The 20,675-nt window shown below is 41.4% G+C and overlaps 1 protein-coding gene and 1 pseudogene across 1 annotated transcript; both read right to left on the minus strand.

Annotated features, from left to right (window-relative positions):
- Positions 1-282: 282 nt before the first annotated feature.
- Positions 283-1,451, minus strand: LOC131315671 (probable serine/threonine-protein kinase PBL3). Its single transcript, XM_058344859.1, has 4 exons — positions 1,224-1,451; positions 972-1,116; positions 647-768; positions 283-556 (listed from the first exon to the last, which is right to left on the minus strand). The coding sequence occupies exons 1-4, from the start codon at positions 1,290-1,292 to the stop codon at positions 389-391; spliced, it is 504 nt and encodes a 167-aa protein (XP_058200842.1). The 5' UTR covers positions 1,293-1,451; the 3' UTR covers positions 283-388.
- Positions 1,452-1,587: 136 nt separating this feature from the next.
- LOC131315673 (uncharacterized) lies at positions 1,588-7,353 on the minus strand (annotated as a pseudogene).
- Between the last annotated feature and the right edge of the window lie 13,322 nt (positions 7,354-20,675).

Here is a 20,675-nt window from a genome sequence, read left to right on the forward strand (position 1 = left end):
ATTAGATGATTCTAGAAGATGGGAGATCTTTCATGAAATTAAGCACATGTGCTTATCTCTAGACAATTCTAGAGAAGTGTAGGTTGGTAGAAGTGCTCTATAAATAGAGCCTTGTTGTACTCATTTTGTGTAATGAAAATCTACTAAAAGCCTTTCACAACTCCTCCTTATAACATCTCTCACTCATCCTTTCCCACTCTCTTGTCCAATTTACTTCAAAATATAACCAAGCACCCCAACAGAGGGTCCATATCAATTAAATAAAGTTTGGAATAATACTTTCCTTTAACCATATTCATATCCATAATCTACTCCACAATTCTGTAAACTTGTACAAAGACGGAATTAAGAAGTCAAAAAAATAAAAGTTGCATTGATGTTCCTGGGTTCAAGTAAAAAGTATGCAAATAACATTAAGATGCAAACCTGTCAAACAGATAAGTGGATCAACGTAACCATGACTCCCGATTCCATATACATGGTACCTAATATCAGGAATTTCACCAAAACCTCCACCAACAAGCATAGCGAAGTCGAATAATCTTGGACTGAAAGCCTGCAAGCAAGATCACAATTAGGGCTAGTACAATCAACTTGCCCTACAAGCTCTCGATGAACGTTGTTAGTATAAGTCACGAAGGCTCACCTGGTCAATCATTAAATGAGCTGCGCTGATACTCCGATGCAAGAGTTGTTGATCACGCAAACATTCTAGGATACATGCAAATTCGAGGGCTACCTTGATTCGTGCAAGCCATGTAAAGTCATCTATAAATAAAAAACGACTGGTTACCATACAATACAATACCGAACGTGACTATATTTTCTAGATTCTAGCCAATGTCTCTTTGACTTGACAATTATCTATCATCAATTGATTTTCTTTTTTTTTTGGCCAAATCAACAATATCTGACTAAAAAAAAAAACATTTTCATGGGTCAAGAATGGATAGGAAATGCAATTAGGTCACCGTGAATAATTAGTTTCTCTAATGTATCCAGCGGTTTTAGCTCATATACGACTCCCAAACGTTCAGTTTCACAGCAAAATCCTATTAACTTCACCAAGTTTGGATGCCCTTTCAGGTCTGAATTTGTCAGCAACTTGATTTCATTCTGCATACATGAATCGTATTGTAAGATGATGAAAACCCGCAAAAATAATAGCTAACTCCATGAAAAGAATAGCCAACTCAATCAAATAAGTCCTTTCAGCTACATACATCAAATCTAGGTTTTTGACGTTCTGGAGTAGTTGCAAGTCTCATACAGTCTACCCATATCTTGACCATGACCTCTTGTGTCTCCAAACCTGTTGAATTTTTCCCCGGAACACTTTTCCATATAGAGTATTCCCAATAAAGTTTTCTTCACTGAATCCCCCAGTGATAGAGGCCAGCGCTTCGTAGTTGTATTCAACCAAATCAGTAGCTGATTCCCTTCCTTCAAAGATTTTTCATTCATGCAAAGATAAGATAGAAGAATATTTCAAGGCATTCGTGGGAGCTACTTTAAATCTGGTCTCCGTTAATGTAACTCCAAGCTCATTTTGCTTTAGAAGGTAATTGAACAAAAATAAGTGAACAGACTCCGACCAAAATCCAGGGAAACAGATCACTAGCAGTAGACATCAAGAGAATTCCACTTCAAAAAGAACAAAGGACAACTCTATATGTCTACATTATCATGGCATTCTACCACCCATTCTGTCTTGCATTTCAGCCGCCCTCTCCTCTTTCATCTTCTCTACAATTTGGAGTATCTTCTTATCAAAGAAACGGGCACGCACGAATGGCCTCTCTTCAGCCTGTATCGCTTTGATAGCACTAGGGTAGGGGTTGGGAGGAGGTCTCTTTCCTTGAAGTCGTGCGATTTTCTTCAGACGTGCATATGCCTTCTTTTAGCCTTCTTTTCTGCCCGATATTCCATCTGATTAAAAACAAAAAAACATGTTTTTAGATTTACAGCATGATTTGTAAAAGACAGATATAATGTAATTCAGATTCAGACTTATATTAGTTGTCAAATTTGTACGCATTACGGTTCAGCTCCCCATTTGATCAACGATTCATGGAAAAATTGATTTTCCAATTTTGTAAGCCTAAATTTCATATTTACAATCGTCTAACTATTGTTACTAATATCAAAGGCAGAGATGAGTTTTTTCGATACAGTATATTGAAAAATCTGACCGAATATTTTATGACTCGATTCATGATTAGAGAAAATCAATTTCAATCCATGATTTTTGACAACTATAATTTAAGAATTTAAGAAGTGGAATACGTACATCAGCCACTGCCATAGCTTCCTCCTCACCAACACCCTGCTCCTTTAGGTCAAGCACCCGACAACCAAATTCACGGGCTGGAGTAGGATCAAATCCACAGAAACTGTCGGAACAAAAGACAAATGTGACGTTATACTTGAATCTTCCACCAGTTAATGGCAACACAATTGTGCCAAAGAGCTTCATGCCATCCAATGTCGACATTCAATGTCTATACTGTAGAAATTTTATGTCCATCTCAAAATCAATTGGCAATGAGTGGAGAGGTCCCAGATGTTATTAAATGATCACCCATTCCACTCCCAAGCAATGTGGGATTCTATTTCCTTAACATCCCCACTCACGTGCAGCCGCATTTGAGGTCTGTCACGTGTGGCCACTTTTTGGGTCCTATCATCGTGCAGCCTTTGTGCTGGTCTGTCATCGTGGGGTGTGGATTGTTAATTTTTAAAATGTGGGGTGAAACGGGTCCCGCTCTGATACCATGTAGAAACTTTATATCCATCTCATAACCAATTGGCAATGAGTGGAGAGGTCCCATATGTTATTAAGTGATCACCCATTCCACTTCCAAGCAATGTGGGATTCTATTTCCTTAACATCCCCCCTCACGTGCAGCCGCATTTGAGGTCTGTCACGTGTGGCCACTTTTTGGGTCCTATCATCGTGCAGCCTTTGTGCTGGTCTGTCATCGTGGAGTGTGGATTGTTAATTTTTAAAATGTGGGGTGGAACGGGCCCCGCTCTGATACCATGTAGAATCCCACATTGCTTGGAAGTGGAATGGGTGATCACTTAATAACATATGAGACCTCTCCACTCATTGCCAATTGGTTATGAGATGGATATAAAGTTTCTACATGGTATCAGAACGGAACCCGTTTCACCCCATATTTTATAAAATTCACAATCTACACCCCGCGATGACGGACCAGCGAAAAGGCTGCACGATGATAGGACCCATAAAGTGGCCACACGTGACAGACCTCAAACGTGGCTGCACGTGAGGGGTGATGTTAAGGAAATAGAATCCCACATTGCTTGGGAGTGGAATGGGTGATCGTTTAATAACATTTGGGACCTCTTCACTCATTGCCAATTGGTTATGAGATGGATATAAAGTTTCTACATGTTAAGGAAATAGAATCCCACATTGCTTGGGAGTGGAATGGGTGATCGTTTAATAACATTTGGGACCTCTTCACTCATTGCCAATTGGTTATGAGATGGATATAAAGTTTCTACATATACAAGTTGGTTACATTAACATTTCTAAACGTTATCAAATTATGGCTTTAGCTTAGCATCAAGATGACATCCATGAAACCACATCCCCAAAAGTAGCTTAATTCAGAAAATTCTTGCAAGTTGAGAGTTCCAAGAGACTATATTTAACTTTGAGATGCATATACCACACACACACACAAACCAGAACAAGGAATCTTACAAGATCACAAATCTTCCTTCCATTTTCCACTTTCGCACATGCTATGGGATTCTCTTCAATAATGAATCAACGATCTCCTTTATTTAGCCAATGTTTTGAATCCCTTAATCACAACATAAAATAAAATGTACGCACTAGCAATTTTCTCTTAGTCCAGGCCTATTTATTTATATTTCCCTGGGGGGTGGGGTTTGAGCGGGGTAAAGTAATATAGCCCAATTAGTTGCTGCAGAGTGCAGAACCAAGTTTATGAGCTGATTCCAATGGGGCATTCATTTTAGAGGCTTGATGTAACAGAAAATACAAGAATTCTGTGCTAGATGTAGCATAGAATAAATAAATGTACCTACGCACAAATCCATAGCAGCAGCGCATTACTTGATAGAATCTTCATATTTAGAATCTGTATGCTTCTGGAAGAACTTCTTTACATATAATCATTTGCGTGACCTTGCCATCAGCACGAGGAAATGACACTGGTGGGGCCCTAAATGACACCATTTGTTACAACTATTAGAGAAAGCTCTCAGTCTAACTTATAGTCTAACAAAATGCTAACCGCAGCAGCACGATTACCATTGGGAATAAATTTGATTTGACTTGGTAAGAACTTAATGAAGCACACAAAAAGTAGCAGATTTTTAGTCAAAAATCAAATGTAAATAAACAATATAAGACACAAATTTATATCTAATGCACAATAAGGTATTGAATTTGGAACCGCGCTATTGTAAGTAACATTTTTGGCAGGTGGCTCTGTATTTGTAGGAAAGCTTTAAAATTTTCCACTATAGCATGTTATAAGTTATAACACCAACCCCAAGGGGTTTGGCCAAGTGGTTGTGAGAAAGCAATAAGTGTTTCTTCATGAGTTCACACGTTCCATTTCCACGGAGGCCAAACATTCCAAACCTTGGTTCCATTCCCACGGAGGCCAAATATTCCAAACCTTAGGGCTACTGGAGGTTATGCCTAGTCGTTACCTTCAGAGCTCCATGATGAGCACACAATATTGTATATTATTGTGCTTAATATATCTCATTTTCTATATAATTATGTTTATTGTTGAATATTTTAGATGATATTGCGCGTAAGGTATGTTTCTCCTGATTTCAAATAATTTAAGATAAAATGTTTCTATTGATATCCAATTTGGCCCAACCACTCGCGCGAGCACAAATGACGCGGTCCATGGCTTGCTCCTGTATGATTCAAGGCTTTTGAAGGGGTTTCTAATGTCGGTTGGGTTCAGAAGTTGGAATAGTCTAAAGTGAATTTATTAATAGTGCAATTGAGACGACAATTTCCACAATTCTGATCCAATTGTCAATGGGTTTAAATGCGGCAGAAAAGGAAGTGGAGAAAAATGCTTTTGTACATTCTGAAGTCAAGTGTTCAACCGTGTGGCATTTCCTCATGCGTCGGATCATTCCATGTTTTAATCTGCACCGTTACTCTCTATCTCTCACATGCGCATGCCACACTGGATAATTATCTTGTCCAGCTCTCAACTCTCACACGGAACAAATTCAATCATCAGGAGACAAAGCTTTTAATTCGGCAAGGATAAGAATTCAACTTTCAATGCCATGTGTTGGCAGTTGGCACCCGGAGCGTTCAATCATGTATGGCCTTGATCTCAGCCATTGATCCATTTCTCAAAGTCTCATGTGTGCGCCACACTGGATCATTTTGCTTCAACTCTCGGTCGACTCACCCTCTCAGCTTTGTATATATATGGGTAGCAGCCAAAAGAAACCCGGAGTTGGGAAAAAAATTCCAAGAGCAATAAGATAGATAGTTGTCAGATATTTCCTTCAGTCTTATTTCTTGTTTCAAGGCTAGAGTGTGAGAGTCTTCTCACTCTAAAATTACTCTGTCCCTCCTTTTGTCTAAGTATCAGAACATTCTCTTAATACTTTTCAGATGCATTCAGGGGCTTGGCCCTTGTAAGTATTATTGTAATATTTGTTGCCTGGAATAAGATTGTAGTTTTATAATTTTTCTTTCAATTTCTTCCCAAGTTGTTAGACTGTTTAGTTTTTAGTTTAAATTCTTAAAAAGTAAAGATTGAGGTTTGGTTGTGAGTATTCGCAAAGTACTCGGTTGTTTCTCACACTAAATTTAAATCTAAGGTTAATATTAGTGCGAATCCCTTAAAGGTTGAGAACGGAACGCCTTTGGCTTACCTCTGTTGTAAACACCTTTCTGGCACGCACTAGTATCGATCTTTCATATTCGCGTAAATAATAAGTAATTATGTTTTTAGTAGTTTTTAACTTTTCCTTGGCAAGTCCTTTGTCAATGGAAGGGTAGTCGTTATAGGCTCTGCCCTGGGGTGAATACCATCCTATGGCCTAAGTAATTCAATAATTCTCACTGTTAAAATTAATTGTATGTGAATGTGTAGTCGAATTTCTCCTTTAATCGATTCGAAACTCAAAAGTGTTAAGCCTTTGCTAATGCGTTGACAGTCAATTCTAGCACGCATAATACTGGGTCGCTGTCCTTTTGAGGGTTCGACCAACTCTATAGAGAAATTCAATCACACTTAGCATAATCTTCCGGTCGAGCACACAAAATACCAGTGGTACTTGATTGTGTAAATTAGTGAGAATATTGAATTATTTAGGTTATAGGTGGTGTAAACCCTTGGCCGAGCCTATCATTTAAATACTTGCAACCATAATTTTAGCTTAATCTAGAATTCACCAAAACAATCACCAAAAATCAAGGGTTGGCTACCTACAGCTACAAACCACCACTTAGACCGATTAAGCAATTCACTCCGATAAACCGCTCCCTCTGGATCGATCTCAGTCTTACCGAGTTATTCTGCAACCGACTTGAGAGCCCTACGCTTCGGGCTAGACACCCAGGAATACTATCTTTGGTCGCAAGCACTCCGGGCCCCAGAATTAGTTGAAGTGCATGCATGTTGGTCCAGACATCCGGTTATTTTTTTTATAACACCTCCATATTTTGAGAAATATTTATGTAATTGTGACCCTCAATTTGTTGATCCCCAACCCACCCTCAACAACTTTTTTCTCTTTTTCATAACAGAAATTTTCCACTAGGGTTACAAAGCAACAGAAACATCTCTACATATAGGAAAAAAACAAGAAACAAGGAGGAACAGATCTTCAAGGTCAAGGCAAAGAGCCTTTCAAAGGAAGATCTGCAACCTGATGAACCACTTGATTTGCGGATCTCCTAATCCGTCTAAAGGCTAAACCACCAGCTTGAGCAAATATCTATGGCCAAGGTTGTCACATACCAAGGAGGAACAACCTCGGATACACTCAACAGCTGGGTCAGCCACTTTAAACCTCAAAACCTTCATATGGACCTCAAGATGTTGTACACATCAAATTTATGAAAGAATATACGATCACATTCACGTATTTTGGCTCACATCTCTGAATGTACATGATAAGGAATATGCTCATGCCACATGGCACTTACTGTTCCATGGCTTTAAGCCAAATAGGCTCGGCCATGGGCAACCCCTTCACAAGCTTTCTTGTTCTCGTAAGCAAATCACCCTTCATAAACGACATGGCTCTTTGGCTATCAGAGGCAGCTTCAGCAGGGCAAAGCAATCTGCAGTGTTCCAATTCTTGTTTTGCACAATGAGAAATCAACTCGAGAGTTCAATCTAGCAAGAAAAAGAGTGTGAAAGCGAGAAACAAAGAGTAAAACTGATAACAAACATTATTATATTGGGGGAAAATGGGGCAAATTAAGGGGGCGATTTACACTAGAAAAATGACATTAAGTTTCCCTCACTGATCAAACTTCTCTGATTGGTTCTTCCCTCTCAATGGCCTCTAAGATGTCAATCTATAGTCTATACTTTTCTCCAAAATGATTCAAATGGTTCCATAATCCAGAATCCAGAATCCTTCAACATAAGAATGATATCATTCCAACATTATATTCATATCTTATATATGCACCGCCGCTCACGCAACATAGAGTCGTAATGTATAGAGTACAATAGAAACTTAACAAACATGAAAAATTAACATGGGAACTTAGCTAATCATACACGAATTTTTACGAACACAACACCCATTAAAATGGCACATTGTTCCAGAATCATTTCCCTGGAAAGTTAAAACATTTTTTGTTCTCATATTTCTTGTAGGCATATTGGGATGCTTAGATTTTTCTTTTTCCATTTTTCCATAACCCAAGAATCGGCCTTGTCAATTGGATCCGCCGGTAACATAAAAACAATGATGCCCAAACCCACCGAAGACCCGTGCACCGAGTGACGAGAATTGTCCATGGAACTCAGACACGAGACCTTAGGTTTACAGTCGCGATGACGACCTTAAACCACTAGGCAATCTAATCTATCCTACAGGTTAGGCTCGGACCTTGCGTGAGGTTAACACATCAACCAGGGCCGGCCTTGGTAGAAGCCTAGAAAGCAACTGCTTCAGGCCCCACCTAAAAGAATGGTACTACTACTTCTGCATTAAATTGATTCACTAGTGGTGACCATGGAACTCAGACACGAGACCTTAGGTTTACATCCCAATACTCTTTCAAGGGGTGATTGTTTACTAGGCCTCCAAACATGGACCTTTAAGCATCTAAATTAAGCCCGAAAAACACAGCAAAGAGAGATACGGAAGACGACAAGAGAGAGAAGGGTACCTGCTCGATTTTGGGCTAGTTCTGATAGCGTGGGAATTGGATATTGGTGGCGACGATGACAACGAGAACCCTAGGATTTGATCTTGTCACATATCACTCCCATTAAGTGTAACATTCTCAATTCAAAGCGACAAGAAATTCTAATTTAAATGTTCAACCCCCTTTAGAGTTTAGCCAATGGGCTCTAGTCAGTTGACATCTCATCGTCCTCCTTATATGGGTGGCCAGAGTTCAAGTTTTGTCGTAGAAGTTTGAGATTCAAGGTTATGGATAGTCTCTGAAGACTGAAACCTGCTAACCCCATCTGATGCTTACTGTTTTGGGGGGAAAAAAATCCTATATACACTTAGGATGTGTTTGAAACTTGGGGAAAGAAATAAAAAGAAAGGGGAAATTTTAAAAATTCCTTCTACGGTTTTGATTTTTAGAGAAAGAGGAGGGAAAGTTTAAAAAAAAAATTCAATTTTTGTAGTAGATCGAACCAAACGGTCAGAGCCCACTGACAAGTAGGCTAGGACCGAGGTCGCGATCAAGAGTGATTTTCGTACGAGATCCCGAGTTTGGCTACAACTGAGGTTCGGGAATGGACAACATTGCATCCACCCGATGGCCAACCCAATGAGATCTCTTCTGGGTTCGGCCACCTTCAAGAAGAGCTGCTCGGCTGGCGCCGAGGCCTCGTTAGTCAACCATATTGCACTTACCTTGCGTCCGGCGCTTAGAGAGAACCTTTAACGTTCGGCCATGTAGACACCCCAATTTGGGCCTCCAAATAATCTTTAAGTTCCCCGATGATGAAATAAGGAAAAATATACCTTCAAGGCTTGGATTGTTGCTCCTTTGTTACTCCTTCTCTAAACCTCTAGAAAACCCCTTTCCAAACATGTAGGGTGGCCCCCTGTTCAATTGCAAAGAGAAATATGCGTTTGCTTTGTCAAAAATAACTTTTTCCATGACACATTGATGGTAAAATGGACACACATTTCAATATATAAAACGTCTTTGAGTGAAACTAATTGGGTTAGAAAGAGGACTTGACAAGCTTTTCAACGCTTCAAACCGTGCTCAAATCCGAGTTTGGGAGTGTCCGGGGCGCCCCCGTGAAGTTTTGTGTGCTGTGCTGAGACACAATACCGCGCGGTGTTTCAAAGCGTCGCGCGGCATTTAAGAAACGCCACGCGGCATTTCAAAAAATTCCAAAAAATCACTCCATCACACGAGATTTCAATATACAGCACGACATTTCTCTTTATGTCGTGCGGCATTTCGGGAAAAAGTTCTGACAATTGCAGAAAGTTGTCGGCTACGCCTGCAAGTGAAGGGAATAAGTTTTATTCGGCCTAGAAGGCACCTCCTCTCTTTGTATTGATCATCATTGGCCCTCTTGCCTATAAATACCAACCCCCCCCCCCCCCGAGAGAATAAAGTTACTCTACCATTTTCTAGACTCTCACTCACTCTCTCTAAAAGTACCCAATTCTTCTTCTCCTCTTAAGTTCAGTAAACTACTGACTTAGGAGGACCTCCACCTCAAAGCATCCAAACAACCTCACATCTTTCAATCCTCATTCAAGCATTTCAAGCCCAAATCAACTTTCATTCCTCCATCTTCAAGCACATCCAAGCTTCGATCAAAAGGTATAAACAAATTCCTTGGGCTAAACCACATTTAGCTTTGAGGGGAGCCGATCGAGGCCCTTCTCGGTCTTTCTATACTGAGTTTGGGTCTCAAACGAGCTTTATATTCAAAAACACAAAAATAAAAAATAAAAATTCTGCACTGGATACGCTATATCATACGGCGTTTTACAACACCGCACGACATAGCGTATTATACCGTGCATTATTTTGTTTCTTGTACATACTCCTTCTTATGTTATTCTGTTTAGTCTGTTTATTGTTTTTTTGTGCGGGTACATTCCATAGTCAAGTTTCATGTTAAAAGTCATTTTATTTTATTTTATTAAATCTTTTAACATTTCAAAGAGCTTTTAACATTGCTTTACATGAGGAGATGAACAAAAGGGTCTCGTAAATCATTTTTTAGAGATTCGAGAAATCTAAAAAAACTATTTTGTGGACCTATGGTTTGTTTTGTCATGTAAAAGCGAACTGGTACTGGAATGTGTAGACAAGTGCACCGCACGGTGTTTTAGTTACACCATGCGACGTATTTGAGTTGTGTGGTGTTTCACATGATATTGGTGGACTGCTGTAATGCTGTTATTTCATTTTCTATACATTGCTCATCCATTTCATACTATACAGTTCGCACCATAAGCACGCCAATGTGTTATATTTAATCCCGTGTCCCTTTCCCGTACATGTTTTAAAGTTAAGTTTTTCAAATGATATTAAATCCCCCATTTAAAATGCTTAGTAGAGACCGGTTTCTACCGAGAGAGCGGGGTGCTTTTTCAACAAAATCTTTCCCACTGGTAACGTGGCTCCCGGATCCAAAATCTCGACGTTTTCGCTAGACCAAAGCCTTTTTTCTCTCAAACAAATTCTCGGTTTCTCGGATCATCCATCTCAAAAATCCGAATGGCGACTCTTCAATCGTGCCGGGCGGAGAGCCCATAGGCCACCTTCGAGACAGGCGACTCCGTCAATGGATTATCCCTCAAGTCACTTAATAGGATTGACCGTGCATAGGGGCTCGGCCAGCTGTTCTGACACGTGTCCCCACACATGCTGAAGCGGTTACGCCAAAGGATAATGATGAGAGCGAATGGAGGTGTCAGCTCACACCAAAGCGGTTACTAGATCTATTCGGTGACATCACAATGACGCCACTCGGCTTGTGCAAGGCACACGCCCGTACTTGGAGAGCAAGTCAAAAAGACTCTATAAATACTGAAGGATGACAACCCTAAGAGGTACACACATACACACTCTCACACTAAAAACCCTAGTCTCTTGCTTTGCTCTCTGCACATTCTCATCCTCTCGCTGGACGACCTTGCCGGGCAACCCCGGCCAGGTCTTAGTCGTGCGCTCACTATACAGGTTAAGGTGAGAGGCTGGGCAACCCCTTTGAACCAACGGAGGAAGGACTCAGATCGAGGATAACGGACCACACAATTATAGCTCCTCAACTTCTTCTAGTACAAATTAAGTATAGGAGAAATTGACAATGAGTCTGGCCGAATATCAGTGGCCGAACCGCAAAGGGGAGTATCGTTGCCTAGCTTTGGGCCAAACTGCGGAGAGAAGCATTGTGGCCAAGCACTGGGCCGAACCGCAAAGAGGAGTAACGTGGCCTTCCGCCGAACATAGCGACTATGGCCGAACTAGAATATTTGGACCACTACAATAGCATACAAAAGAAGTTGACAATGAGTCTAGCCGAATATCATTGGCCAAACCGTAACGAGAGCCTTTGATTGTGCAAGGGCCGAATGTCATGTGGATTCTAGAAAGCCTCCCCTGTGTGGGAATGTTGGCTGACCGATATGAAGGTCTTCAATGGCACAAGCGCCGAACGTTGTGTGGACTTTAAAAAGCCCCAATGGTTTTGAGAGTTGGCCAACTTGATACGAAGGACGTTGATGGCGCAAGTGCCGAACGTTGATTGGACCCTAAAAAGCACCGACGGTTAAGGGTTGGCCAAATGCCGTTGATGAAGCAAGCGCCGAACAATCGGTTGGACTTTAAAAAGCCCTGATGGTTGAGGATTGGCCAAAGGCCGTTGATGGCGCAAGCGCTGAACAGTCGATTGGACTCTAAAAAGCCCGGCGATTGTGGGTTGGCCGAGGGCCGTTGATGGCACAAACGCCGAACAGTCGATTGGACTCTAAAAAGCCTCGACGGTTGTGGGTTGGTTGAAGGCTGTTGATGGCGCACATGCTAAACAGTCAATTAGACTCTAAAAAGCCCTGATGGTTGAGGGTTGGCCGAAGGCCGATGATTGGACTTATGTCCTTGGACTTTTTGTAGTGATTGCCTCGTCCCTCTCCCGTCGACCTTAAGCTTCATGTGGCTCGGTTGTGTATCAACCACTTAATGGTCTTTGTAGTCGTTGTATTGGACGGTCTCCTAACTAGGAGATCCATCGGAGTGTCTCCTTTGTGTCGCTGAACCTTGCCAACCCCACCTTGAGAAGCGTCTTCTTTGTGTCGCATCCATCCAATTGCTTATTCAATGACTGAACATAAGCTATTATTGCGTCTTGAGGCGAGAGAGAGCCCCGCGGTAGGAGACATAGATATAGTTGTCGATCGGAAGAGGAGTGATGGTGGTGTCCTTTAGGGAAGGAGTGTGTTCGGTTATACTCCACCCATTTTGGCTGAGAAACGATGGTTTGATTCAACGTGAGAAGAAGCTGAGACGAGAGAGGGAGGCGTAGCCACCGCGGATTCAAGAAGTTTCACGGTGGCTAGTTTTGTGGGGATGCTCCTGCGGTGGTGGAGGAGGTGGCGGAAAAGGTGTCTATATTCGTCGCCTTCTATCTCCAGCAGATCTGAATGTAGCTAGAGCGACATCTTGCATGTGTTGCATCATTTAGGCCATTTTCGCCCTCAAAGTTGTCAGTTCGTTGTCTTTTTCATCGTCGCAACGCTGCAACCGGCGGATGTAGGCCGCCGTTACATCATTCATGGCTAGGGGTAGTCCAAAGCTAGCGGGGATCAAGATCGACATGTGCCTCTCCAGGTGTGGTAGGATTACTTTCCCACTGGCATCCTTGGACCCTAAAATGGTAACATCCGTAAGATCTCCGCCCATGGTGGTCGAACTTGGGGTTGTTTTTTGGGAGGAGGAAGGTGGTTTGAAGGGAATTCAAGCCGTTTGAGTCAGAAGCGTTTCGCGTCGGGTTCACCAATTATGTGGCCCATGATCCTCGATCTAAGTCCTTTCTCCGTTGGTTTAGGGGGGTTGCCTAGCCTTCTCGCCCTAACCTTCACAGTGAGCGCATGACTAAGACCTGGCCGAGGTTGCCCGGCAAGGCCCTCCAGCAAGAGGATCAGAATGTGCAGAGAGCAAAGCAAGAGACTAGGGTTTTTAGTGTGAGAGTGTGTATGTGTGTACCTCTTAGGGTTGTCATCCTTCAGTATTTATAGAGTCTTTTTGACTTGCTCTCCAAGTACGGGCATGTGCCTTGCACGAGTCGAGTGGCGTCATTGTGATGTCACCGAATAGATCTAGTAACCGCTTTGGTGTGTGAACCAGCACCTCCATGTGCGCTCATCATTATCATTTGGCGTAACCACTTCAGCACGTGTGGGGACACGTGTCAGAACAGCTGGCTAAGCCCCCATGCACGGTTAATCCTAATAAGTGACTAGAGGGATAATCCACTGACAGAGTCGCCTGTCTCGAAGGTGGCTGAACTTGAAAGGTTCTCTCTAAGCGCTAGACGCAAGGTAAGTTCAATATGGTTGACTTACAAGGCCTCGACGCCAGCCGAGCTGCTCCTTTTGAAGGTGGCCGAACCCGAAAGAGATCTCATCGGGTTGGCCATCGGGTGGATGCAACGTTGTCCGTTCCCGAACCTCAGTTGTAGCCGAACTCGGGATCTCATATGGAAATCATTCTTGATCGCGACCTCGGTCCCAGCCTACCTGTCAATGGGCTCGGACAGTTTGGTTCGGTCTACTACAACAATTGAGAATTTTTTTAAACTTTCCCTCATCTTCCTCTAAAAATCAAAACCATGGAAGGAATTTTTAAAATTTCCCCTTCCTTTTAATTTCTTTCCCCAAGTTCCAAACACATCCTAAGTGTATATAGGATTTCCACCCGCCCCCCCCCCAACCCAACCCAAAACTGTAAGCATCAGAAGGGGTTAACGGGCTTCAGTCTTCAGAGACTATCTATAACCATGAATCTAAAACGTCCAAGACGAAACTCAAACTCTGGCCACCCATATAAGGAGGACGAAGAGATGTCAACTAGCTAGAGCCCATTGGCTAAATTCTAAAGGGGGTTGAACATTTAAATTAGAATGTCTTGTGGCCTTGAATTGAGAAAGTTACATTTAATGTGAGTGATTTGTGACAAGATCAAATCCTAGGGTTCTTGTTGTCATCGTCGCCACCAATATCCAATTCCCACACAATCAGAACCAGCCCAAAATCGAGCAGGTATCCTTCTCTCTCTTGTCATCTTCCGTATCTTTCTTTGGTGTGTTTTTCGGGTGCTTCGTTCGCTCCGATTTAAGGAATAACGCCCTAAGCATAGGGCTTAATACGTCAGTTGAAGCATAATAATCCGGAAGACCGGGATCGTACCCACGGGAATAATCAATAAGGCATTGCTGGATTTGTAGATGTAAGCACGGGTTTTCGGCTTTTAGTCAGCCAACTTGGTTTTACGTTTGCAGTGGAAAGTAAAAAGGGCTAAATTGAAAAGCGAATAAACTAAGATAAAAAGCAGGTTAGGTCTAGGAATTACTAACACTCACGACTTGAGTTAAACTACATTTCTCACCCAATTACGCGGTTCAGGATACACAATTAAGGTTTATCGGAAAATAAGATGGTTCGATTACCAAGTTAGCTCTAGAATTTATTTAGCAAATGCCTCGTGCGACAGAGCTCCAAGCATCATGTGTGGTAAGTAGGCGAAGCTCTTACTTACACATGATCAAGGAGATTAACACCTTAGCGATTTGACAAATAAACCCGAACCCCACATCGATTCTCGTACCAAAGGTTTAAACTTTATGGTGAAAAACGCAATTCTACTTGAGCCATGAGGTGCTAATCACCCCATGCCCTAACCTTGGAAAACTACTCACACATATCTATTGAGATAAGAGCAAACAAAAATCTACTTAGCATAATTGAAATAACAACGCTAGAGAAAATTAGATTAAACGATAGATCGAGGGATTTGCTACAACTTTAATGAAAACGACAATAGCAAAAACTAATTAATTAAGACAGAAAATTTAAAAATTCAAAGCTGAAAATTGAAGAACAACCAAGAACAATTCAAAATCTAGATCTAGATCTAAAAATGATGCAATCAAAATCTATTCTCTCTTTTTTGTACAATGACATCACGGGCTTTTTATACTCCAAGGTTCGCGCACAGAATATTCTCAAGAGATGCTCTGAAAATCTGCTCTAAGTCCCTCGGCATCGATGGAGAAAGGCTTAGGCTGCTGTGCTAAAGGCCTCGGCATCGATGTAACATGATACTTCCCATCGATGCCGAGATAGGTAGGGAACTGGTCACTAAGTACTTCGGCATCGATGTAATGTGATATTTCCCATCGATGCCGAAGTGCTTAACTCTAGTAATTAGTCTTGCTCGCTGCTTTGCCTTGCCTTGCGAGCCGTCGGGTCACCTTCATCTCTTGACATGTCTTGGGCCTTAAAAACACCTTTTAAAAGGCAAATTCCTACGAAACAAAGGTACACTATCTCACAAGCAAAAGCAATTAAAAACCACTAAATTAACGAAAGAAATAACTAAAACTAAACAAGTAGCGCACCCTTAATTGTATTATCGGGTGCTTATCATACCCCCCAACTTAAGATTTGCTAGTCCCTAGCAAATAAAGAACCGAAAATTTGAAAACTAACATCTTTGCAATCTATTCTGCTATCATAACTTAGAACATGCTCAACATTGTAAATTAACAAGAGTTCAACCAGTCCGGCTTTTTATTTTATTTCTCCAATTCACAATTCCAGCATCTAACCAAACAGGCCAAGTATCAAGCAAGTCTAAGAGCAAACTAAAAAGGTCTGTGTCCTCGAACAAGGGGAGGGTACGGGACACAAAACTTCCGAATTCAAATTAAACCGTATCTACCGACGAAGAAGTGCTTTATAAACAAGCAATAGCGAACAAGAAATACTATGCCTTAAATAACGAAAGCACTTTATTCAACTGAAATGAAACTAGTAGATGAAATTTGGATAACGAAAGGAAAGCATGCCATGCAACTAATTATGCAAATATCAACAGTCAATCACAAAGGAATCCATGCACACCAAAAATCCACTAAGGTCTTTTTAAGTTTGTAATGACCTTGGTTACAAAGGGAAGGGACTACACGCCGGCCAAGCACCAAATAAAGCCTTGAATCAGAAATAAAGAAAAACTATGAGATAAGGCCTACTAAAACTACTACCACCGACTCCATCACACCTAGTCGCTATCCTCATCCGGCTTCTCACAGTATTGAGCCTCGAGTTCCCCCTTTCCATCGAACTTTTTCTCATCCAAAATGAATGCTAGCCTATAAGTCAAATCAATTCTCTTATCAAAGTATTCAACCCTCTTTCGAATTTGCTTTTGTTCTTTCATAACATTTATTTGATCTCCTTTCTTTGAGGAATAGGGTCATTTGAGGTGAGATTTGTAGCGAGAGAGATATTGGAACCAATTTTGGGGCTTTTTGGAGAGGGAGATGAAAATTTGAGACTTTTGCTTTTGTAGTGAGAGAGGAAAGATAGGGAATCATGTATCAATTCTTTGCCTTTTCGCATTCCAATCACTTTTATCACATTCACACCACCCCCAAATCTCTTTGAATCATTGAAAATCATTTTCACGCAACCCTCCAAACATCCAGTTACCTAAGTTAAAGTAAAGAACGGGAAACAAACTAGGATGTAAAGTAGGACTAGGTGACATATATGTGGTATGATCATGCAAAGAATATCTTGTATCATTTCCTAAGTGCGCATTGGATTCCAAAATGATTGAAAATCGACATTCAAACACAATAAGAGATGGACATGCGATTATTCACCTACACTACAAGTATTGTTTATTTAAATATGGGGATATGGGCCAAAAGCTTGCTCAAAAACTTACTTAACACCTAAACCGTTCAATTTTCAACTAAGCATGCAAATTGAGAAGCACAAAATTTCTTAGGATTGCTACAAACTCTTGCCAACTAACAATTATTGGGCATGCAACAAGTCATGAAAAAAAACAAAAAATTGTGACAAAAGGAAGAATTGCAAGTAATAAGCTTTTATTTATTTTTGAAAATTTCCAATTTTCTCATTTTTTGGATTTTTAAATTTTCAATGTTTTTGAATTTTTCAAATTTTCACAAAAATGAAAATGAATGGCACATAAGCTAACCCCTCCCCCCAACTTAAAGCGATGTTATGCCCTCATAGCATGAAGAACAAGAGTGAAGAAAGGAAGAGTGTGCGAATGTATCATCCAAAGGGAATGTCAACCCCTAAATACCTCAACCAAGTTGGAGGATTTCATGTCAATGTTTTGCTCCAACTAGATTAGATGCTGCCAGGGTTTACTCCTTCAGTTCTACTAACTCGGAACCATAGCTAGTCACACAGGGTCATATCCAAAGCTTTATCGGACTAACAACCGCGGCGCTTAGCCACACCCATGCTTAGGGCTCCTGAACGCCTCACTCACCCCGGCTTTAGGCCCAAACTACCAAGGCTGGTGTGGTAGCAAATAAACCCTGCAGAAGACTTAAGAGAACGACTTTCCACAAAACAATTGACATTAGAACCACTGGCCCGTGTTATCTGGCTTCCAAACAAAACAAAAGTGAAAAGACAAATGGTAAAGAAAACACACAAAATAATTAAAAATGTGCAAAATAGAATGAAATGCAATGCACCACCCGATCATCACGCGATCACATGAGTCATACTTTTCTTCCCATCTCTTACCGGTGGGGTAAGAAATGGGTGGATATACTAGACCGTTGAAAGTGAAAAAGAAATGAGAGAGAGAAAAAGAGTGACAATGAGTGAAAGAGAGAGAAAATATGTTCATCCACATGATGGTTTCGAATAATTATTATGCCATTAAGAGCTAATATAATAAACACAACACCCCATGCTACACTCTTTGCCAAAAATTGAACTTGACCATGCCACAAGATAAGATACTTTGAGTAAAACAATTGCTGAATTCGTTTTAAAACTTAAGTTCCACCAAGTGCATAGCCCAAACAAAATCAATTTTCAATTTGTTGACCAAATCTACAATGTAAGAATGATAAACCACAAGAAAATTGTCAACACCAAGAAAATCAATTGGTTCTATGATTGGTAACTTCTCAAGAATAGGCTCACATGCATCTTGTTTTTCTAACAAAGAGTGTGAGAATCTACCACGCTATTCATTTCTTCAGCGGTGAAAGGATCAAGGCATGGAAAACTCGAAGGGATAGTTGTAGCTTCCATGGGCTCTAGCTCTTCAAAGATTGGTCCATAAGTATCCTGTTTAGCTAACAACGAATACAAGTAATCCACTTCGGCATCCATTTCCTTAGCGGTGAGAGGTTTTTCCAACGGATCTTCATAGTAGATGTCTAACGTTTCAAGCATGTTCATCTCGTGAGCAAGGAGTAATTCCTCCGGGGAAGAATCAAGATACGGGAGATCGAAAGAGGCAACTTTAGCGGTGAGGCATTTTCCCCCCGGATCATCATATAGAGGGGAATCCACAAGAGAGGGAAGAACCTTCTTCTCTATTGGGGGTAGTTCTTCAAACTCTTCAAATTTTGGAGTCCAAAAGGTCATGGGACACGCTTCATCCTCCTCATTGAGCAACGCATGCAAATACCTCACTTCGGAAGATTCGAGAAATTCGGCATCCTCGGTCGTAAAAGCAACTTCCAAAAGATCACTATAGAGTAACTCGTCCACGTGTTCTTCTACAAGAGTATCAATAAGGCTCACTTCACTCACGTTCTCGTCATCCCCCATTTGACTGCCCACATTAAAAACATTGACCTCCATCTTCATGTTACCGAAGGTCATATTGAGAAGTCCATTTCGACAGTTGATAACTGCATCCGCCGTGGCTAAGAAGGGTCTTCCAAGAATCACTGGAGTCGAAGCAGCAGCAGAAGAGTCAGTCTGATTTGTATCGAGAATCACAAATCCACCGGATAGACAAACTGATCAACTTGCACTGGAACATCTTCCACTACCCCTCTTGGTACACGAACACTTCGATCGGCCAACTGTAGTGTGACACGAGTAGGCTTCATCTCCCCCAAACTAAGTTCTTGATAAACAGAGGATGGAAGTAGATTAACACTGGCCCCAAGATCAAATAAGGCTTGTTCGATAAGCTTCCCTCCAATGGTAATCGCGATAGTAGGGCTCCCCGAATCTTTGTACTTAGGCGCGATATTCGTCTGAATGATAGAACTCATTTGTTCAGTAAGGAATATCTTCTTTTGAACATTAAGCTTGCATTTTCAAGTACACAAATCCTTAATAAACTTGGCATACGAGGGAATTTGCTTGACTGCATCCATGAGGGGAATGTTGATCTTCACTTGATTGAATAATTCATGCAACTCCGCATTGTAATTTGGTTTCGGCAAAGCCTTCAAACGATTAGGATACGGAGCCGGTGTTGGAATAACTTGAAGTTCCAATACACTTTCCTTTTTCTTGCCTTTGTCCTTTCCTTCTTCTTCAAGAGTCTCCTTGCTTATTTTCTTGGGAGATTCCCCAAGGGTTGGAATTGAACGTTCAATGGGCGAGGGTAATAAGGTAGGTTTCGGAGGCATCACCACTTGATTATCCACCGTCTTGCCACTTCGAAGAGAAATAATAGCCTTTGCTTGCTCGGGGAAAGTCACCGAAGAGCTTACAAATTGAAGACCTTGAGAAGATGGATTAGAATGCGGTTGCGGATTAGGTTGAGGTTGAGTAGGAAACTTCCCCTTCTCTTATTGTAACAAACCCACCGTAGTTGTCAACTTCCCTAACTGGTTTCTGATATCATTCATCATCTGAGTTTGTTGCTCGTTAATGGCAGTTTGACCTTACAAGAGAGCACTGAATTGATCTTCCCAAGAACGCTTTGGTGGTGGTTATTGGAACTGGGCAGGTGGCTGCTGGAATTGGTTTGCATGTGGGAACGGAGTAGAATGAGCAAATCCTGGCGGACCTTGAGCTTGAGGGAAACGGAAAGCATTTTGAGGTGTTTCCAAGGTAGTTGTGGAACAGGTGGTAGAACTTGAGAAGAACTTCCTTCATTAGATTGATTTCAACGGAAAGCTAGATGTTGCCTTGTCCCCGGATTATAAGATTGAGAATAAGGGTCAAAACGTTGCACTGCATGTACTTCTTCTGGAGCAATCCCATTAATCACGTTCTTAAGAGCAGGAATGTTGGGGCACACCTTGGTAGAATGGCCCACAATCTCACAAATAACACATACTTCCTCCATTTGGCGTACTGTTCTCACTTCTTGAGATTGATTCCAACTTGTTAAGTTTCCAAGCAATCTCCTCCAATCGAGTTTCAAAAGCTGTATGCTCCGCAATAAAGAATTTCCCTGAACCGGTAGG

The sequence above is a fragment of the Rhododendron vialii genome, chromosome 2a (genome assembly GCF_030253575.1).
Source record: "Rhododendron vialii isolate Sample 1 chromosome 2a, ASM3025357v1".
NCBI classification, from domain to species: Eukaryota; Viridiplantae; Streptophyta; class Magnoliopsida; order Ericales; family Ericaceae; genus Rhododendron; species Rhododendron vialii.